Source organism: Cavia porcellus, unplaced genomic scaffold (assembly GCF_034190915.1).
Source record: "Cavia porcellus strain 051 isolate PalLab524CR breed Dunkin Hartley unplaced genomic scaffold, mCavPor4.1 scaffold_5, whole genome shotgun sequence".
Classification (NCBI taxonomy): domain Eukaryota; kingdom Metazoa; phylum Chordata; class Mammalia; order Rodentia; family Caviidae; genus Cavia; species Cavia porcellus.
Window position 1 is genome coordinate 107,581,227 of NW_026947488.1, and position 22,352 is coordinate 107,603,578.

Below are 22,352 nucleotides of genomic sequence, written 5' to 3' on the forward strand. Positions count from 1 at the left end.
AAAATGGATTAGGAGGGTAAAGGTCTAGTTTTTAATTTTAACTGGAAAAATCATAGAAAATTAGATTTATAAAACTATATAGAAATTTTACCAACTTATTTCTTGCATCCGATTGCATTATTGTGTTTTCAAGAAACATCATTTTCAAATTAACCTCCATTAAATCTCAAAGTATCCACTTGTTTTCAGTGACTTCATAGCTTTTCATGTCCTCCATTTTTTGTGTTTGAGTGTTGTAAACTATGATGAATTGGAAAAGATTGATTTCACTGCACATTAGATATTACTTGACTAAAAAAATTATATGTAATTAGGATGTTTAATGTAGCTGTTTTCAAATGGTTGGTAGATGTAGTTCCCTTCATCAGAATGATTAAACTTGCTTCTTCAGAAAAAAGATGTAGAGAGACGGCGACATGAACTACAAAAGCTACTCGCAGAAATAATCCAGAAGAATTTTCCTAATTTAGCAAAAGGTAAAGATACTCAGATATATGAAGCATTCAGGACCCCAGCCACCTACAACCCAAACAGAGCTACACCCAGGCATATAATAATCAAAATACCAGAAATCCAATATAAGAACAGAATATTAAAAGCTGTCAGAGACAAGAAACAGATCACTTACAAGGGTACACCCATCAGAATTACAGCAGACTTCTCAGCACAAACCATCAAATCACGAAGAGCGTGGGGGGAAATAATTCAAGCTTTGAAAGATAATAACCTCCAGCCAAGATTGAAATGTCCTGCACAACTATCCCTGGAAATTGATGGAAAAACAAGGTGCTTCCAGGATAAAGAGGAACTAGGGGAATATGCAACCACCAATCCAACTTTACAGAGAATACTGCAGGATATTCTAAAAAAGGAAAATACCAAGATTCCAGAAATAGTGGCAGAGAGGCCACAATGAATGGAGCAGAAAGCGAAATGAAGAAGACAAACTTACAACAAATGACAGAAAAAGAGCTCAACAGAAATGAGGCAGAGAAGACTGGATGATAGGAACAGCTATTTTGGAGAAAACGACATCATAATAGGTAATGCTGATTTAGTATCGTCTTGTTTTGAAGTCTCATCAAGCTTTTGCTCTTCTGTCTCCATTGGTCTTAGCATGTTGTATCTTATTGGATTTATTATATGTGATAGTATAAACAAAAACCTTTATAGACAAGGAGATTATACAGAAACCGTTGTTCATTTTCTGTTAGTTGATTCTAAATACCCTGTAATACTGTCATTCTCTTGAATGGTTTTACATTGTTTTGATATATTTGATGCTACAGTATATGAAGTTATACTCAAAGATTTCAAGGAAAGAGACAATATGATAACTACATTTATGTCAGGATTATCTTGTGGTAAAACACTATTTTGCTTAAATGGTTATGTTTTTTTCTGCGCTGTTTGGTTGTTATGCCCTCTTTTATCTCAATCTCCATTTTATTATTTACTTTTTTATTTTTATCCTTTTAATTAAGGGAAAAAATAAACTAAAAAATAGCAGGATATATTATAGTAATCCACTTTGATTTACTATTAACTTGATTTGAAGCCCTGTATTGCTCTCACCATCTTGTTTTGACTGATGTTCCTCTATTCTGTTTTGCTTGATAGTACGAGGTTCGAAAGTATAGGCAACAACTATGAGGATAGTGGGATTCATTATGACGCCCATTCTGGTTGACTATTATCTACTTTTGAAGACCTGTAATGTCTCCAATGTTTTGGTTTTGTTGGTTTCGTTCTTTACTGTTTTGTTCAATTTTATTATAACTGATGATTTGGGAATTCTATTAGAGATAGTGGGAGGCATTATGGTAACCATTGTTGATCACCTTGTATTATGTTTTTACATTATTTATTATGTCCACCCTTTTGATTTGACTGACTCTCTTCTTTTATGTCACATTTGATTTTACTCTCTTCTAAAAAGTAATAAGAACTGTGGGAGCAATAAAACCCAAAATGTGTAATAGTCATTGTACAAAGGAGAGGAAAAGAAAGTGCTCTAAACGATATAACTGCATGTATATTTAAGTGTATAAGATAGACAATGATATTACTGAGTTTTGTTGGATCATTGAACAGAACTATTTGGTCTCACTGTTTGAATGTCCACTATATAAGCTTTAATTTTGTAACTTGAACAAATATTTCTAAGATGACAATATGTAATTCATTAACTAGTGATTTCCTACTGTTTATTATTTTTCTGAAATTCTGTATAACTTGTACCCTTTCTTTGCTTTTTTTTTCTTTTTCTCCTTAAATAAAATTTTAAAAAAAGATGTAGAAATGATCTGTTCATATCAAAACAGTGTCAGAGGTCCTACAGTGTTCTCATTATGAACACATGCAAGCTAAATGTCACTGTTTCATTATGTATCAGCCCGGTCAAAGACAAGGAAAAGTACTATTATATGACCCGTGGCAACAGGACAAACTGGAGATTCCACTTTTGTATCCAGAAACTTACCATCTTCAGGATCCTCAGGGATTTGAAGATACATGATCCATCTGGCCACTAAATGTGTTTCTTTCACGTGATGGCAAAGCTATTATCTTGGGAACTCATGGTCCCAGAATTTCCCAAAAAGACAACATGGAGTAAAATCTACCAATTCAGTGGTTTCCCTTATCTTATTCTCATTTTCTCATTTCTAAGGATGTGGCTTAGAATATAGAAGACTCAACCCCTTGCTCATTATTGTGACATTCTGCCCATTCCCCATACTTCTCTAGTCTGGAAAAAACATTTCTCCTTTTTCCTTCTCTATACTCATTAGGTATACCTGACTTCTGTACAACATATAATCTCCACACTGCTAAGAAACACTAGAAACTAAACTGGTCTACCTCAAAATCTGATATAGAAATCAAGGGAAGCCAAGTGATAAAGGGTGAAAACAGACAGCATAATTTCTTTAACATGTCAAAATATCATTTCTTTTTGTATAACAAATACAACAGATACAACATTTCCTTGTGAATATATAAGATTTCCCAGGAAACTTCAATAAAAGCTTAAGTGCTTTGATATAATTGCATACTGTATTTTAAGTAAGTTATTTTGCCCTCAAAATTTTAGCAGAAGAGACAAAAAGCATAAACATTCTGGCATATCTTGTTTGACTGCAGAATTTCAAGTTTCTAATTTATCACTGTAAAGCAAGGACAATTTTATGACTTTTCTGTATGAGCTGCAACAATCAGCTACATACGTAGCTGTACATCACTCTTAAAAAAAGATTCTTCAATATTTTTCCCTTTAAGTCAAGCGCCTTGTTTCTTCAATAAACTTCTTGTTCAAAATGAAAAACTATAAAATAATAAAACCTTGTTTATTTAGCAATATTTTAGTTTTCAAGCAGGTTTAAAATGTGGCCTTTTGAAAACTAAGTGTGAGGTTATATGTTTTTCTTCTTAATTTTAAATTCCTTTAATAAAAACCTTACAAATAGTTCCAGAAAAAAGTCTACTGACAGTTTTAGTAAAAAGTGCTTTTCATGTTGCATTAGTAAATTTCAGTACTTTAAATTTTATGTTTTTAAAACTGATTTGAATTATTTTTAATACCATTAACTGATATTTTAGGAGGCCAAAGTAATATAAATAAGTTAATGTATTTTATAAAACTATTTGTTCAGTATAGACAATATTTTATCAGCACAGAAGTCAGAAATGATAAAATTGTTGAATTATACCACAAAATCCTTGTTATTAGACACATAGATCAAATACAGAAACACACTTAAACATTTATGTATTTAAAATGGAGAATTTATTCAGCTTTGATGAGGTCAGTAGTTAAGGAAATTAATGGTATTGAATAAATAGTATTCAAAAGAAAAAGGAGAACTGTAATCTCTGGAGAACTGCACAAGAAAGTACCAGGCTTAGTAAAGTAGCAGAATAAGTGATGACAAAGTCATGGATAAGAAAATTTACTGTGATTTTTTTGAGAAAGTGAAGATGAGACGAGGCAGGGGCACTGGATGAAGGATTGTTCCATGTGAAACAAGCCCAGGGCTTTGGTATGTAGAAATTCTCTAATTGCTGGCCCTGGATTGTAGGAAAGCAGGAAGATATTATTTCAACCTGTGTGAGCTGAATAAAGGGCATAGTTCACCATACAGGATTTGGATTTTTTGGTTTGCATATATTTCCATGACAGTCATTTGGTATTGTAGGAAGTAAGTATCTCTTCAAGGAGCAGTATTTCCAGGATTATTATATGTGTGATTACTGGGAAAGGATAGATAATCATAATGTTAGCTAACTCCTATGTGACATATAATAAAATCAAGTAATACATATAAGTTACATAATAAATATATTATAATGCTTTATGCATTTAGTAATATGTAATGTTTTATTACACATTCACAGGGTTATAATTACTCATTTTAAGACCAACGGCTTCCTTCCATTTGTATTTTATTCAAATACACTGTTTGTCAGTTTCCATCATTGTGACAAAATATTTACGTTAAAAATGTAGTTAAAAATTAGAGTCTTACATCAGTTCATAGCATCAAAGATTTCAGTCCATATTCAATTGGCTCTGTTGATATGGGGCTGTGATGGTGCAATACACCTTGGAAAAACATGTGGCAGAGAGGTATGTTCAGTTCATGGCATCTAGAAATCAAAGAGAAAAAGTGGAGGGTTTTAGAATCACATATCCCCTTTAAGGCACTTCTGCTAATATCTAACTTCTGATGCCACCATTTAAAGTTACAGGGCGTCCTAAGTCACAGCCTTTAACGCATGAGCCATTGAGGGACATTTAAGATATAAACTAAAGCATACACTATAAAAATATTTTAAAATGGCTTCTTATGTTGAATTATATATATATATATATATATATATATATATATATATATATAACATATATGTTGTCCATATGCTTTGAAGTTTATATACATTATGAAATAAAAAAATCTAGCTAATTAGCTAGATTTCATTTCATTTCATTATCATTTTTGTGATGAGAACATGATCAATTCAATTGTATTTGTTTCATATGGAATTGAGTAGACAAAATTCAGAAATAAAGTGAGTAGTCATTACAAAAGTGTACTTTTTCTGAGTGAAAAAATGTAAAATGATTGTATTTGAGCACACCAGGCATAATAATTTTGTACTTTAAATAGGTGGTATTTAACATTTTGCTCACTAGGAAGCATTTAGGAGTCCTTACAAAGTTCAGAATTAGGTGAAATTGCAGACACAGTACTATTGATATTTCAAAAGCTCAAGAAACCATTTTGATATTAAACTACAATTAGAATTTTCATTATAAGACACTTTTTTGATTATAAGACAATAAAATCATTAAATCAGTACAATAGAAATCATTAAATCAGTAAGAAATCAGTACAATAAAAATCATTAAAAGTAAATTTTTCCATTAATGAAAGTTGAAATAATAATATAGTTCTAACTGAGGGCTCAAATATATTTCTATATATAGCCCTATAATTAAAATGCTGAGGTATTCTGCTTTCTGAAACAGAGGATTCCAAGTTCTAATTAGGATAACAGTAATTAAATTATTGATTCAAAATCTTTGTGTATTCATGCCTTAATTGTCATTTTTTAAACTTGAACTTTAAGCCAATTGACAATGTTTATGAAAAGTTTCATTTTACTAATTTTATTGCAATGTAAATACAGGAAAAAAGTAATACATTATTACAATAACCATCAAAAGGTTAACTCATTAATTAAAAATACTAACAATCCTTACTCTTGCTTCAATTGATTTTCAAACATTTCTTCCACAAAAATAACTTTTCATTATGCACTGTGATATAGCCAATGATTTGTGTATAAACATTGACAAAATGAGTGCTAGAGGTTCAGTATGAAAATTAACGGTATGTGAACAGCGGAGGTGGTCATTTATAAGTGTCCTTCAGATGGCTCCTGGGAGCATCACCAATTACTCTTCTTCCTCCTCTTCCTCTTCCTCCTCTTCCACAGCAGGGCCAGCAGAGCCCCCTGAGTATGGAAAGCCAGCAGGCCGGAACTCAAACAGGGTCATGGTGACCCATTGCCACCCACAGTGCTGCGCATGGTGCTGGAGGCCCTACAGGCAGGAGAGCAGCGCTGGGGCACCTCAGTGGCAGCCATCAAGCTCTACATCCTGCACAAGTACCCCACAGTCGATGTCACCTGCTTCAAGTACCTACTGAAGCAGGCCCTTGCCACAGGCATGAGCCGTGGCCTCCTTGCCAGGCCCATCAACTCCAAGGCCAGGGGTGCCACTGGCAGCTTCAAGCTTGTCCCCAAGCATCAGAAGAAGCCGCAGTGCAGCAGGAAAAGTACTCGGACAGGGCCTGCTGGCTCCAGCAAGAAAAAGATTGCAGAACCATGTGAAGCAAGAGCTTCCCGCAAACAGGGCAAAGCCCTAGAGACAGCCCCTCAGGGAGGCTGCAAGGCGAAAGGCACTGGGCCACAGCAGGTTGTAGCCAAGAAGGACCCCCCAAAGTCAACTGGGGCTTCCTCAACTGTCCACAAGCTTGGCAGGAAGCCCAAGGTCTCAGGCAGCAGGAGCAGGCAAGAAGACACAGGAGCCCCTGGGAAAACTTCAACTGCAGCCTCCAAGGCTGGAAAATGTGCTGCCTCCCTGAAGGGTACAAAACCCGCAGTGAAGGCCGCCCCAGGGCCTGGACCCAAAGTCATTGCTGCCCCCAAAGCCGCCACTGCTTCCAAGGCTGGTGCCCCCAGGACCAGGACTCTGTCTCCAGCCAGGAAGGCTGGGGGCCCCAAGAACCCCAGGCCACTGGTCAAGAGGTCATAGTTATTGTACTCAGAGCTCAGCAGCTATAGGCCGGTGGGACTGTGGGTGGCTGGGCTGGAGTTTTTATTCCTCCAAATCGTTGCACTACTAATTTAACCCTAACTTATTTCTCAAATCATGACCTAGATATCAATAAAGACACTGATGTATCACCAAAAAAAAAAAAAAGAAAATTAACATTACAAAAGTCACATATGTTAACAAAATAATAAAATGAATTTGGAAGTACACATATAAGACTGTATTAACATGCTCAGATTCCAAATATTTTTCATACAAATTTTGATAAGTTTGACATGTAAAATAGGAGTCTGCTATCTCATATTTCAAGTTATTTTTCCTCCACAATAGTGATCGTGGATTTTAAATCACATCTAAGTCTAATCTATTAATACCACCTGACAAGCTGAATCAATATCACTACCGTTTTGTGACCCACAGTGAATTGATCTGCAACTGATAACTCCCTGACTTTTGTGGCTCAGAATGATGCAATTCCCCCATGAATTTTTCATTCATTCATACCAAAATGCAACACAATACTTCCTATATTCCACTAAATGAGAAACTTAGATTCAACATTCTATTCTAACAATCAGAAAAAAAAATAACTGAAGGAAGTGGACAAGCTCTATCTGTTACCAGATTGAGAACTGTAAAAGAAGTGAAAGCACAGGACAACGAATTTGTCCTCAGCACACTTAGAGAGCCAGGTGAATACAGACAACCCAGTGAGTTACTTCAGGATCCTACAAGTGTGGCCAAATGTCAGGCTAAGAAACTGTGAATTGAAGTTGAAGAATTTTTGGAAGTTCAGTGTAATTCTGAGAATTAAAATACTCAATGAGATTTAGCCACAATACTTTTGTGTTTTACCTAAACAAGTCTCACCTGGTTCCTATAGTAAACACAAGAGAGAAACTCTATTGTAGATTTAAAGATAGAAAAAGAATTATTTTGACCAGCATTTTCTGTACCCAACAAAGTTTTCTCAGTATAAATTATTTTACAAAAACTGAACTGCTTGGGTTTTTTCAAAGCTTTACTGATATGACATAAACAAAATATCTCCCTCCAATCTTCCATGTGACAAAAGAAAAATACTGACCCTTGCTTTTGTTTTTATTCTAGCCATTTTATTTCACTTCACGAATCCATGGTGGTGGTTAAGGACTTATGTAATGTAAAGGTTACATGCATAGCTTCACCAAAAGATAAGCGAGATATAAGACTGTAAAGTGTTTTCCTTCCTGCCCCTGCCTATAAGCCATTCAGAGTGCAGGTGGGGAGAGCTGAGATGGAAGCAAAGGCCCTGCCTGTGAGCCAGCTGCTGCATGGGGTGGGGTGAGGAGTACAGCTTCCCCTATGAGCAGCAAGCTGACTCGGAGGCACTTTTGTTTGACTGACTTAGCAAGCCTAAACCAAGCAACTATTTACAGGACAACAGTATGTAATATAGTAACTGTGGTACATTTCCTACTGTCTTATCACTGTTTAGATGCATTTTATTGCTGTTTTATTCCCCTTAAATTTAAAGATAAGGAAAAACTGAAGGAATTAGTGGGATCCAAAATGTACAATAGATATTGTGAAGGTGAAAGGGGAGGAAATGTCTAAAAAGGGAAGGTGGTAGCTATAGTTAATTTCCTATTAACTTGTTTTGAAGTTCTGCATCATTTTCATTGTTTGGTTTGGTTTCATTTTATTCTGTTTGTTTTGTTAGATTCTATTGTGTCAGGTTGTATGGGAAATTATTTCTACAATAAAAAGATATATTATGGTAGCCATTGTTCATCTCCTATTCTCTTGTTTTGAAGTCCTGTATCACTGTATTGTGTTTTTTGATTGCTTTTATTCTGTTGTTTTGCTTGATATTATTGTCTTATTGTATGTACAGCTATTTTAAAGATAATATGAGATATTATGATAGTCGTTGATTATCTATTATCTTGTTTTGAAAGTCTGTATTGCTTTCATGGTTTTGTTTTGATTCGCTTTATTCTGTTTCATTTTGTTTTGCTTTGTTCTCTTTAAAGTAAAACCTTAAAAGTCTCTCATTCATTAACATCTTGTTACTACATTGTCAAAGCCTTATTTTCAGTACTTCACACATTAAAATGTAAAATCACAGTTAGGAAGACAGAGTCAGACTCAGAAATAAGAGAGTCATTAGTATGATTAGAAAAGCAACGTAAGTCACTTACGATTAATGTGCAATAGGCTATACTGGATAAAGAAAACAATACACAGGACTAGGTGATCAGTGAAAAATGCAGTGAGTATGCTAAGACACAGCAAACAAGAAACATAAGACACTGAAAAACACTGTGATAGAAGCAATGTTCATTTGGTCTTAACTGGTAGACTGGACATTGATGAGAAGAAAAATTTTTAAGCTTCAGGATATTTCAGTATTAACTTCCCCAGTTAAAAGCAAGCAGAAATTAAACTAGAAAACATAACTTGAAATAAAGTAACAACGTTATTCAGTAAAACATAAAAGTTATAAATGTGCATAATATGAAAAAATGAGAAACATAAGAAATATAATAAACAGACAAAGACTGAAAATTCTCCCCAGTTAATATTGATATCAAGGGGCTGGGGATTTAGCTCAGCAGCATAAGTGCCTGGCTTGCAAGCAGGCAGTTCTGACTTCAATCGCTGGTACCTATAAAAACAGAAAAAGACCAAAACAGAATATTGATATCAGGCCAGAGATTATGAAGCTCAAAGAACTCTAGTATGGATAAGTGCCAAAGAGAACTGTACTCAGAAATGTTACTTTTGAACTGTAGAAAACTAAAAATAAATATTTTGAAAGAAATCAGAATAAAAATGCAGAGACACAAACAGAAACACCATATTCAACTACTTAAAAATAGTCTAAAAGAAAATAGTAGACTAAAATTTTCAGATGTTTCTAAGATAAAAAGATCTGGAATTCGGTACCATGAAAAATTATCCTTCAAAAATAATGGAGAAATGTACACTTTCTCAGATAAAAAGAAATTGAAGTGTTTTCATTAGAAGATCTATCTTAAATTTCAAAGTTCTTTAGATAGAAGAAAATGATACACACAAGAAGTTGACATAGCAAAGTAACAGCACTGGAGAAAACAGTGAATGTAAACTAAAATGGTAAAGAAAGTACAACTGTTATACTAAGAAATAAAGTGTAAAAAATAAATTCAATACAGACACTAAAAGATGCACTAAGAATGAAAGACAAAAATAGGAAAAAAGAAAAATACACATTGCATAGATGAGAGGAAGACTATAGTAGATATCGCTATTATATCAACAAAAATATGAGTGTCAATAATTTAAAAGAACCATTAGAAAATAACAATCATCAGAGGGAATTAAAAATAAGACTCATTTATATTTATTAGAAACTATTTAAATATTGAGTCTAAGTGTATTAAAAAGTATATCTTTTATGTTATCCCTAATCAAAAGAGGACATAGCTTTGTTACCTTCAGACAATTTGATTTGAGAACAAAAAGATCATCAAGGACAAGCAGGAGCACCACATAGTGATAATGGTTCAAATCTCAAACTATGTGTAATAATCTTTAACCTCTTACCCTCGAAAACAATCTAAGGCAAAAGCAGACAGAATTACACAGGAAAAATTGACTTATTATAATATATTTTGACTTATACTATCTTATAACAGTGGGAAGATACAACAATCAAGAAAAAAAATAAAAACTCTTTGAATCAAAGAGTTTTTCCTTTGAAAGAATAAATAAAATAGATAATTTATAGGCAGATTTTAAATGAAAAAGAAAGAAAAGTCTTGCAGATAGAAACAAAAAGGTAACAATACAACACTGTCAAAATCCAGATGACACTAACTAGTTAGAAAAATTATATTTCAACAAATTAGCAAATTTTAAAGTAGTATTAGTTATAGATACCCAGACACATGCAAACTATGAAAACTGACCCAAGAATACATGATCATATTTAATAACCCAGTAACAAGCAATGAAATAGACACCATAATAAATAATCTATGAAATAAAATGTCGAAGACCTACTGGCTTCATGGTTGAGATACTAAAAAATCTTTAATCACATTGTGTCACTAATACTCTTCAAAATCTTCAATGATATGGAAAGACATTAATTGTTCCCAAATTCACTTATGGAAATTAATATCACACTGATCTCAAAGCTGCACAAAGACCAAATGAAAAAAGAAAACCATAGGTCAGCATCCTTAATGAACATAGATGCAGTAAAACTCAGTAAGGTATTAACAAGTAGGATGCAGCACATTATCAAAAAGATTATAGATTGTGATCAAGCAGTTTTCATCCCAGATGCATGGATAGTTCAACATACATAACTTAGTAAATGTTAGTACATCACATAAAGAGAAGCAAAGTAAAAAACCATATGATCATATAAGTAGATGTAGAAGAGGCTTTCAGTAATATACAAAATGGCTTCACGATGAAAAAAAAAGCTTGAAGAAAATAGGTATACGGTAACCATTCCTAAACATGATAAAAGCTATTTATGACACACTAACAGCCAGGATCTTGTTAAATGGGGAAAACCAAAACTATTCCTCCAAAAATCAGGAAGAAGACTGTTATGTTTATTACCACCACTTCTACTGAACATAGTACTTGACACTTTTTCAGGCATGAGAAACAAAGTGTATACATACAGGGAAAGAAAACCTCAAATTAGCATTATTTGCAGATGACATGATACTCTGCATACAAGTATTTATGATACTCTACATACAAAACCCAAAGAATCTCACCAAAAAGCTCTTAGAATTAATAATTAACTTCAGCAATGTAGCAGGATATTGATCAACATACAAAAATCATTAACATTTGTATGTACCAATAAAGAATTTGGTGAGAAGGAAGTTATGAAAGAATTCCATTCACATTAGCTTCAAGAAAAATGATATACCTAAGAATTAATGTAACCATGGATGAAAGACCTCTACAAATAAAAATTCAGTCCCCTGAAAAAGGAGACAGAACAGGACACCAGGATGCAAAGATGTCCTCTGCTGTTGGATAGGCAGCACCAGTATTGTTAAAATAGTCATACTTTCTAAATTGTCATACAAATTCAGTGCCAACAGCATACTTTACAGACCGACATAAAAGAGTCTGAAATTCATATGGAACCATGTTGGGAATATAGCTCACTGACACAGCTCCTGCCTGGCAAGCATGAGGTTATGACTTTGATTCCTGGTATAATAAATAAATAAATAAGGGACCAGATGATACCCAGAGTAGCAATAACAATTCTGGGAAACAAGAGCAAGCAACAGGCCTTGTGATGCCTGATTTAGGGCAATACCACAAAGCAGTAGTGGAAAAGGTCACACAGTAATGGAACAAGAACAGCTTCATAGATCAATAGACCAGAAAACAGGATGCAGAAACATCCCCACGAAGACATGGATGTTTAGAAAGGATTTTCTAAACAGCTTCAGTGGCATATGAAATAAAAGCAAGAATCAAGAAGTGGGAATATATCACACTAAAAAGCTTCTTACAGCAAAAGAATAAAGTGGAGAGACAACTTACAAAACAGCATAAAACTTTTTGCCAGCTATTACCAGACCCAGGCCTGTAAAATGAATTTTAAAAAATTAAGCCACCTAAAATTAAAAATCCAGTCAAGAAATGGGCAAGACAAATCAACAAATGTCACAGAGAAACAAAGACAAATCCTCAACAAATATATGAAAAAATGTTCAACATCTCTATCCATTAGAGGTATGCATTTTAAAACAATGTTGATTCCATCTTATCTGGAAAGAATGACAGTCATTAAGAAATCTACAATAGCAAACTCTGGTGAGGCTGTGGGGAAAATAAAACTTTCTTCGTGGTTGGTAGGAATGTAAACTAGGACAGCCATTATGGAAATCAGTGTAGAGACATACCAATAAACTGAAACTAGAAATTCTATATGACCCAGCTGTATCACTGGTGGTGTCAACATATAAATATACCAGTATTTATTGGTATATATTGGTCTTTGGGTCATATATACCAATATTTATAGCAGGACAATTGGAAATGTGGTATCCATATATACTGGAATACTCTTGCTTGGCTATAAATATTAACATTTGTAGAAAAACATTGGTATACCTGGAAAACATAATATTAAATAAAATACATGAGACACACAAGCTTAAATATCGTATTGTACCTTATGGGGAAATGAGAATTATAACACATGCAGGGCTGAGCATGGCCTGCGCATGATTGCCCCAAGAACAAAGAGCAGTGGGGCAAGTCACGTAAGAAGATACTTCAGCCCAAAATAACACCAAGCATCCAGAGAACTCAAGCCATGGGTTGCTAGTCAAAGAGGCGCCACGTGGCACTGTGTTGTTGAATGTATAAATAAATGCCCTGCAGTGAAGGATAAGTTCCTTTTCTCCCATCAGGAGAGAGAGGTCTCCCCTGACCCCAACTTTCAGCTCTGCTTTATTTCTCTCATCCTTGCCTGGTCCTTCACCCTGAGAACCTTAGGAGACATGTGGGGCATGCCAGGAGCTGTCATTGTTTGAGTAAGGGGACAACATATAAAAAAGAAAATAATAAACGATGGATAAAAGAGGACAAGAGGATGAATCTGTTACAGTAGGGAAGTGGTCCAAAGGAACAGGGGTGAGGGGTGAAAAGGAGCAGAAGAGGAAATAAAGAAGCTATTTTGTATATAGGAGCCTATAACCTCAATCAATATAACATTATATTCTATAACATGATCTAAGATTAATAATCTCAACAAGAATGAAAACTGAGACAGGGGAATTACCAGAGAAGGAGGGAAAGGGATGAGGGGATTGAAATGAAACAGAAACAAGCTCTAGTATGCACATTTACCCACTCCCCAAGATGAGCATAAGCTACATATACTGCATGCATATGTTGATAATATTTTTAAAAATTTAAATACATAAAAGCTTTTAAAAAAGAAATGAAACTTTAGAAATGAAACTTCACACTACCAATTTATTGGATATAATTGACATATTTAGACTACTTCAACCAACAGCAGTAGAATATGAAAATATCTGTATCTACATATTTGTATCTACAAATCTGAATCTATATCTACATGTTTTAAGCTCCTATGGAATTTTACAAACCCACCTGCATTTTTGGTGATACGACATAAGTTAATAACCTTTGAAGGGTACACTCACACACACTGGGCTATCACAACGCAATGGAATTAACATCCATAAAATGAATAGTTTAAAGAAGAATTGTTAAATATTTCAAGTATTTTGTTCTTAATGAAAAGGAAATCTCATAGCTTTGCTGCAAATAGTACTCTTGAATGTGTTATTTTCTTTCTGAACTTGTAATATGTCAGTTCATTCTTTCCTAAGGTATACAGCCTTTGATACAAAGTGTAATTTAGTCTAAATGGAGATCCTTTAAATGTGACTTGATGTTTTTCTCTTCAGGTTTCAGAATTCTTTATCCTTTTGATACTTTGACTATAATATGCAGAGTGAAGGCACTTCTCTGGTGAGGTCTGTGTGGGCCTGCTCTGCCTGAGTGTGCACGTCATCCGTAAGATTGACGTTATTCAGCTATTACTGAAAGTGTCTTGTGTACTTTTCTTTTTCTTCAAGGGCTCATAAAATGTGAATATCTGTTTATTATTTATCCAAAATGTCTCTAAGCTGTCTTTATCCTCTCTTACTATCTTTTTCCCTCTCCTCTTCTCTCCTTCCCTCCTTTCCCTTCTCCCATTCCTTCCATCTTTCTTTCTGTGTTTATTGGTATATTTGATATGAACAATGGTTACACTCATCTTGGGAGCTGGGACATGTAAGTAGCACATTTTAATTATCTACACTTCTGCTTGCCCTTCTCTCCTTTAGCTCACCTCCATCTCCACTTTTTCCTTTTCGTATTTAAAAATCCTGTGTTCCTATTGCATATTGCTTATCTTTACTTTTGCTCTTGGAATTTTATGTTTTGAATTTCTTATATGAAAGAAGCCATGCGGTATAAATTTTTCTTTTTTCTTTCTGACTAGGATATTTTTAAAAACTGCCTTTGAGTTCAGAGTTACTTCTTGTCTGCTCTACTCTGTGGAAAGGTTTCGACTGCATTTTTTATTTTACTTATTTCCACCTTGATTCCAAACACTTGTTTGACTCTATCAAGATCTCTGTCTTGTGCTGAATTTCTCATTCATATCATACATAATTTTTCTAATTTCATTCAAATTTGTATGTTTTCAATGCTGTATATTTCAGTTTCTTTACAATTGTTCATTTTAAACATTTTTTGGTACTCGAAATTGAACTCAGGACCTTGTCAGTTTTTGACATTCTATGTTAGGAATTTTGTTGATATTCTTTTCTTTGATCTCTTTTTCTAAGTAGAGTTTTCTAAATAATTGTATTCTTTTTGGTATCATTGTACCTTGTTACTTTTTTTATACTTATTGTGCTCCAGTGTGGATATTTGTATATCTATTGGAACAGTTATCTTTACTTGTTTTATGATGGGGCTTAGTAAATCGTAAATTGTTTTTTTTTTTTGAAGATATGTCTTGAGATGGAGAATTTGCATATAATGTTGACTTTGTATACAGTTGATCACCAATGTGTGGTCTCCTTGTACCTTTGGCTTTTGGTTTAGTTCATGTTATAGTACTGTAGAAACTCCCTATCTCTGGGGATCAGGCAAGAAATATTGATGAGCAAAGTGGTATGATGCTCTTCCTGTGTCAACTTAACAAGGTAGGTAACGGCCATGGGAAAATAGACATTCTCTCAGGCACTGGCTTGTGTTGTGCATCTGGCATTCCTTACAGTGAGAAGGATTCAGAAGCACCCAATCTTAGTCCACGTGGTGGCACACAAATGCAGTGGGGAGATGGATTAGTGGACAGGCTCAGAGCCCCGTTGGAGTGTTCTCAGTCCTGGTGGTGGCACAAGCCTCATGGAGGGAGGAGATATGGAAGCAGGCAAATGTCCAACTACACTCTTCGCAGTCAGGGCCAGGGATTATGCACAGCTGTGCATTGTTGTAAGAAAATTTGTGGTACTGAGCAGCCACCTACTGTCACTCTGGGAGGCAGACGATGACTTACAAAGCTGCTCATAGCTTAGGGCTCAGAAAACAAGAACCGTGGACTTTTAGTTCTCCACAGTGACACCTTTTGTTACCTCTGTGATGAAACATTCGTCTTCTGTAAAGCAGCGATTGGCACTTTTGGATACTGGGATCACGGTTGCCATGCCGGGTCAAGATGGTTTTGTGAAAGTCAGGCCCGTTTGCTAGTGTGGGGGAATGCAGTGAGGTCTAAGGAATGATGGAATAGGTATGATTCCAAGCAGCAGTGTGATGTATGTTTGGAGAAAAGCTCAGTTTTCAATATGGCACCCACCATCAGTGGCCTAGGCTCTGAAAATCTGCTGAGATATAGTATGAGTTCCTTCTTCACAGCACAGGTGCTATGCAATTCCAAGTTGCTCCCTTAAATTGATTGCAAACTTGTCCAATCTGTGAAATTTTTCTTTATGATGATCTAAGTTTGTTCTCATGGAGTTTGCAATGACTCAAATGTTTATACTTTACTTTGCAAAAGAGAGTCCTCATCCAGTTTGGGAGCCAATATCAAAGTTCCCAGAACATCTGTTGCTTCTGTGTTACTTAAATCTCCAACGCTATAACTTGTTGAGTTCAAGCATTTGCCTATGATCACACATCTCAAAATGTAACCATTTTCCTGGTGCTTTGCTTCCTTTTCATGGAGGAGGACATGAATTCTTGATGCCTTATTCAACCATCCTGAAACCCTAAAGCTCCTCACTTCTTTTCTATAGCCACACGTCTTCTACATAATATTTAGAGACTGAAGAAGTCAGTTTCTCCACAGCATCTGTCTACATATATGGTGGGTTTTCATCCTACACACCTTCCCATCAAATGGTTTGTATTGTAATTACTGGTTATCTTTCTTTCTGAAATACTAAGTTTTAAGTTTTAACAAGTTTTGTGTTTTTAATTATGTGATCCTCAAACTAACACTGTCTGGCATAAAAATGGTATTTATAAAAATATTATTATGTAAAGAAAAAAGAAAGGAGAAAAAAAGAGGAGGAAGTGAGAAGAGGGTGGAACGAGATAACAGAGAAAAGGATATTTAAGTATAATTAATCAATTTCTGACTTTATATATGTGATTTGTAAAGTTACACGACTGTGCTCTTAAAGTAGTAAAATTTAGAATAGTCTCAAGTGAAGATGGTTAGATCTCAGTGTAAGTACTACAAGGAAGCCTGATGTTGAGATAAACTTTCAATTTCAGAATGCAGGCCAGAATTGACAAGAAATACAAATTCTGTCTTTCATATTGTTTTTTTTTTTTTTTTTTTTTTTTTTTTTTTTTGCCTGGCTAAAAGACATCTGTCATGTGTGAGCTGGCCAAATGATATCAACACATGCTCTTTTCAAAAAGGAATAGATAGCCAGAGTGTGTCTTGTTGTATGACCTAGGCAACATTTTGTGAAATTCCTACTTTTTTCTCTTTAGATTGGCCAGTCTCCATCACTCTGTGAGTCAGAGGAAGATATGTCGCTGGATTGCTACACTGCCTGGCTTCACATTGTATTCTGTCAGGTGTCTTTATCCTTCATTTTTAAACATCTCTGCTAAGAGAATAATGAAAAATAACACAAATAATGCCATATCAGATATTCTTCCATAAACTTGCTACTTTAAACAACCACCTCAAATTTGGACAACAACTCCAATTTGACATAGATCTCAAGATGATAAAAACAATTGGGGGGGTTATTCAGACAAATAATTTTCAGGTTCTATTTTTTATAATCTTTGGTTGGAGAAAACTTTTTACAAAAAAGAGAATTAGTTAAATGGAAGAAGAATGTTTCATAAAGGAAACTTCTATTCTTTTTCTACAAAGATAACTGCAGTATTTGATACTTTGTGGTCACCACCTGTCAGAAGTTACCTTAAATATATTGTAAATTCTATAGAAAAAAGGAGAAAAAGATCCTTTTGGAAAGTATGAAACAACAAGAGAATCTGCTAGCCGAGAGTCTTTTACTTACTCTCTATGGAAAACAAAAGCATTTGTTCACAAAAAAGAAATATCCAAAAAACGTGGCCTCAATTTCATTCTCATGTTACAGAAGTTGATATAACATTTAATCTACTTTGGTTTTATAACTTGTTGCCATATGTTTGTGTATTTTGTACAGGGTAGGTATAATTTTTGAGCAACTGTTGGATATACTCTTGTAAATTTAGGTCTTGGACTTTAAAAGTCTAATCAATTTAGAGATCATGTTTACTCAGGTTTCCAATCTTTCATAACCTAAGATAAGATAATCTCCTCCTAGAATGAAACCATTTAAAAGCGAATGGAATGCAAATTGAATGCTTTGATTAAAGCTGGAAAACCTATGATTATTTCAATAAATCAAGAAAAGTAACACTTAGTATTCTACATTTATTTTTGTGAAATCTGAATAAAGCTGCATCTCATGCATTTATTTCAGAAAGTGTTAGTATCAATAAAATGTAATTATCTGAATATACATATATAGTATTCTGTAATTTCCAGTAAATTTAAATTATAAACTGAGAAACAGTATTTATTTTTGTGGATGTGTTCAGAGAAATTTCAAAATAATTAATTGAGCCAGGCATGGTGGCACATGCCTGTAATCCCAGCAATGGAGAGGCAGAAACAAAAGAATTACAATGAGTCCAAGGCTAGCATGGGGTATGTAATGAATTCAAAACTAACCTGAACTATATACAAAGTATGACCTTATCTCAAAAGAATTGAAAATATAATGAAATTTGGAAAAATCACAGTTCTTCACCTTAAAGAACAGAGATTGGTATTATGGTCAGATGCCATCAGTGGAGGAAGACACTTAGCTTGCTTGATAAATGTGTAAGTATATTTTTTCCAATCTTTGTGAGACAGGCCACGGGGCCCAATATTTGTGAGAAGGATCATATAGTACACTTAAAGAATGCAAATATCCAGATATGTTAAGAGTTCAGAAATCCATAATACTCTACCTAAGACAATACTACTAACATGTTTACACTTTTGCTGTAGAGATATATGGAGATCAGGTGATGCACAACATTGTGGCCCACATTGTGTTACGCTGGACAGAGCCTCCCTCAGACCCATGCTGAAGTTGTTTCTCTGAACTCTGACTCTTTAGTATATGACTATCATTCTAGGCAATAAACTAGTCTTATGGTGAGGAGTGGGTTGTGTTGGACTTTTTAAAAGGGAGAAAAGTATCTACAATTTTTATCTACTGGTACTGATATAAATTCTGCAGCTACGCTAGACTTACTAATTCATTTTTCCTCATGGGTACCACCCTCTGAGAAGTTTTGGTCATAGAATGATACATATGATGATCAATGTGAATACAAACCTGCCTCTGCATTGTGGGCTTCCCATGCAGACATGTCAGAATCCATCAATAAGTTTTCCTATCCTGAATGGATTAAGCTAGATAACACCCATTAGTGTGTGGGAACTGTGGAAACTAGACAGCCCTAGCTTGAGAGAATGGATTAATTTCAAAGGAAAACAAAGACAGTCAGAAAGTGGTAAATATATCAAAGGGGTGTTCATGCCTGATATTTCAAAGTGTTAACACTAAGATGAAGAAATAAACCTAATTTCCAAAAAGATATAAAATGTTCAATACCAGAATGATTTCCTCCAAATTTTCCCTTTAGAAAGATACAAAATTTTATTAAGAAAAAGCTGAAATTTTTGGTAGTCTTATAGAGTTTCTTGTGTGCAGTTCATCGAAGGATGCTTCCTTTCCATCTATGGATAGAATCTCAGACTTGTAGATGTTATATAAATCATATTATGAAGTAGGAATTATGGAATATGTTCCACTTATTCAGTAGTAAACATAGCTCAGAAAGCTACTTTATTCCAAAGAGCCAAATTGAGGAACAGGGAAGCTCAGAGCGATCAGCCCAATGGATGTTCACAACACAGATAATACCTCAACTGTCTTTGAAAATATAAGTTTCTCAACAATCCACTTTCATTCAGCTGAAATACTGAAAATTGAAAGTTACAACTTTTTATAAATCTATAAGAAAGAATTATTGCATACAGTATATATATTTTTTCAAAGGTTTGCTGTGAACAGTTGATACATTTTTGTACTTTAATATATTTATCATACAAATGGAACACTAAATAAAAATATAAATGAAAATAAAATCAAATGTATCTAACCAAATGGTACCAGTTATTTTTGAGCAAGTGACAGCAAATGAGAGCAAAGTCTATAGACATTGTATATAACAAATATTGAGCATACACGCTTCAAATAAGCAAAAAGCTATATTTCTAGAAAATAAATTTACAAATACTATTTTTACATTTAGATTACCATTACTACTTTAATTTTTCAATATTAGCTAATAAATTATTGTATCTCTAGGCAAAATATTGGGTAATTATTTACTTTTCATATTTGAAGAAATAGAAATTGAATGAGGTTAGAAGCATGCATGGTTCTTGATAATAATGTCAAATGCAACACTTAAATTCAGCTCTTTAAACTTAATCTCTTTTTGTTGTTCCAATAAAATACAGTACCTCCCCTTTTTGTTCTATTAGTGTTAGTAGTAAATAACTGGAACATTTGCACAATGTAGCATGATTCCTTATTAGATAAATTCAGACAAAGGATACTAAAAATAACTTCAATAAACAATACAAATTAATTGTATTTGTCCTGTGAGATTTAAATATTTGCTATTTGTATAACTCTCCATGTGAGTTGTTTTTTTTTAAATTAAAGGTATTGATAGTTTGAGTTATTATGACAGGTTACAAATTATGTAGGTACAGACATATGAATCCAGAGATACGGTTTAGTTAGATATGCACTATTGATGTAACAAAAGCAATCATCATTGTATCTTAATCATTTGTCTTCCCCTTCTGCTCCTCACCTCCTGTCTCCCCTCATTCCCTGAACCCCTTGTATGGAGTTTGTGTTAGCTAACTACTTTATGTCAAAAATCATGATGCATGAACTTCTCTGGTTGAAAGGTCTTGCTCATTGTTTCTGGACCTAGTTTATAGTAGGCCTGGCACTTGTCAGCCATCACGGCACTTGTTGGCCATCTGTTAGAGAAGGTGAAGATGGTGAGAATCTGAGATTTTTGTATTAGTTTCACTTTGAGCTATTTGGTTTGTATTCTATGTTTCCTTAATAGTTACTTAAAATTTTCTCATCTTTATTCAGATTGGATTAATGTTATATATAATGCATTAAAACCATCATACAGTGAGCAATGAATATGGAAGATCACAACTTCTAATATATAAAAGCTGTAAAATGCATAGATGTAGTTTTTATTATGTAACTATATCTGTGTAATTTGATTAAAAAGTGCGTGTGCTTCATCAGCTCATATTTAAAGTAATTTCCATCAGTAGCTCTTTAAAGTATTTCTCTTTTTTAGATATTTATTTTGTCTGAAATGAATTTCTTACTTGGGAAAAAACTTGGATTTACAAATTTTTAAGGGCAGTTATTTTAGATTATATTTCTAAGATATTTATTTATAGCTCACACTTTATGTGTAGATTTTCATACCTCTTCTTATTTAAGGCAAGAGTAGTCTTAATGTGTTTTTAATTGTCGTATCAAGTGTATTTTAAGTAATTCCAGCAATTAGTCTTATACTCTTGTGATATAATCATCATAACACAGATTGATATAAATATCCTAATTATGACTTCATAAGTAAAGAAATGAATTGCATTGTTCTGCTTTGTCAAATCTTATGGCAAATAGCATTTAAATAGTAATATCATGTACAAAATGATCTTGAAATTTTGTAATTGATCTTGTAAATTCATATGAGATGAAATTCATGTGATGTTGAATGTCTTATCCAAGGTGCCTTGAGCCAGTTAGTACACAGGGCTCTCAGAGATTACAGGCTAGTACAGGAAAGAAAAAATCTTACATCTTTTCACTTCTCCAAAGAATTGCCATTAACCAAATCTTCAGCAGTTTCACCTTCAGGAGCTACAGGCTAATCTCATTTTGTGCACAGACTTTGGTCTATTATATGATTAAAGGTAATTTGGTGGAATGTAGCATTGACTTTTGTGATTTACAGTTTTCACATTAGATCGGATTAAAACTAATTGACAGATGATAAGACCTTACCATTTATTGCTTCTCTCCTGAACTTTATTTATTCATCTTCCATTGTGCTGAGAGCTTTTGTTTCATATAATAATTCACTTGAAATTGTACCTGAGCATTTACTTCCAAGAAACTTTACTTCCTAAAACAGTGCATCTTAGGAGTCATCCTAGAAATGAGCAGCTGATTTCCAAATGGAAAGGAGAATCTCAAAACTAAATACAAGCCAAGAATTGACAGCTATTTTGCAATGTAATTGCTAGGGCTTCATTCATAGAGGAAAGGAATGTGCTATA

General features: G+C 34.0%; 2 protein-coding genes across 2 annotated transcripts in view; one reads left to right on the plus strand and one right to left on the minus strand.

Annotated features, from left to right (window-relative positions):
• Nucleotides 1-3,764: 3,764 nt before the first annotated feature.
• The window catches only part of LOC101789043 (uncharacterized), a 133,505-nt gene continuing 114,917 nt past the window's right edge, over nucleotides 3,765-22,352 (minus strand). The window contains exon 5 of the mRNA XM_063247919.1: nucleotides 3,765-4,647. The gene's annotated coding sequence lies outside the window, so the exon portion shown is untranslated. The remainder of the gene's footprint in view (nucleotides 4,648-22,352) is intronic.
• Nucleotides 6,089-6,817, plus strand: LOC134476184 (histone H1.8-like). Its single transcript, XM_063249500.1, has one exon. It carries the CDS (start codon nucleotides 6,089-6,091, stop codon nucleotides 6,815-6,817), a length of 729 nt encoding a protein of 242 aa, XP_063105570.1.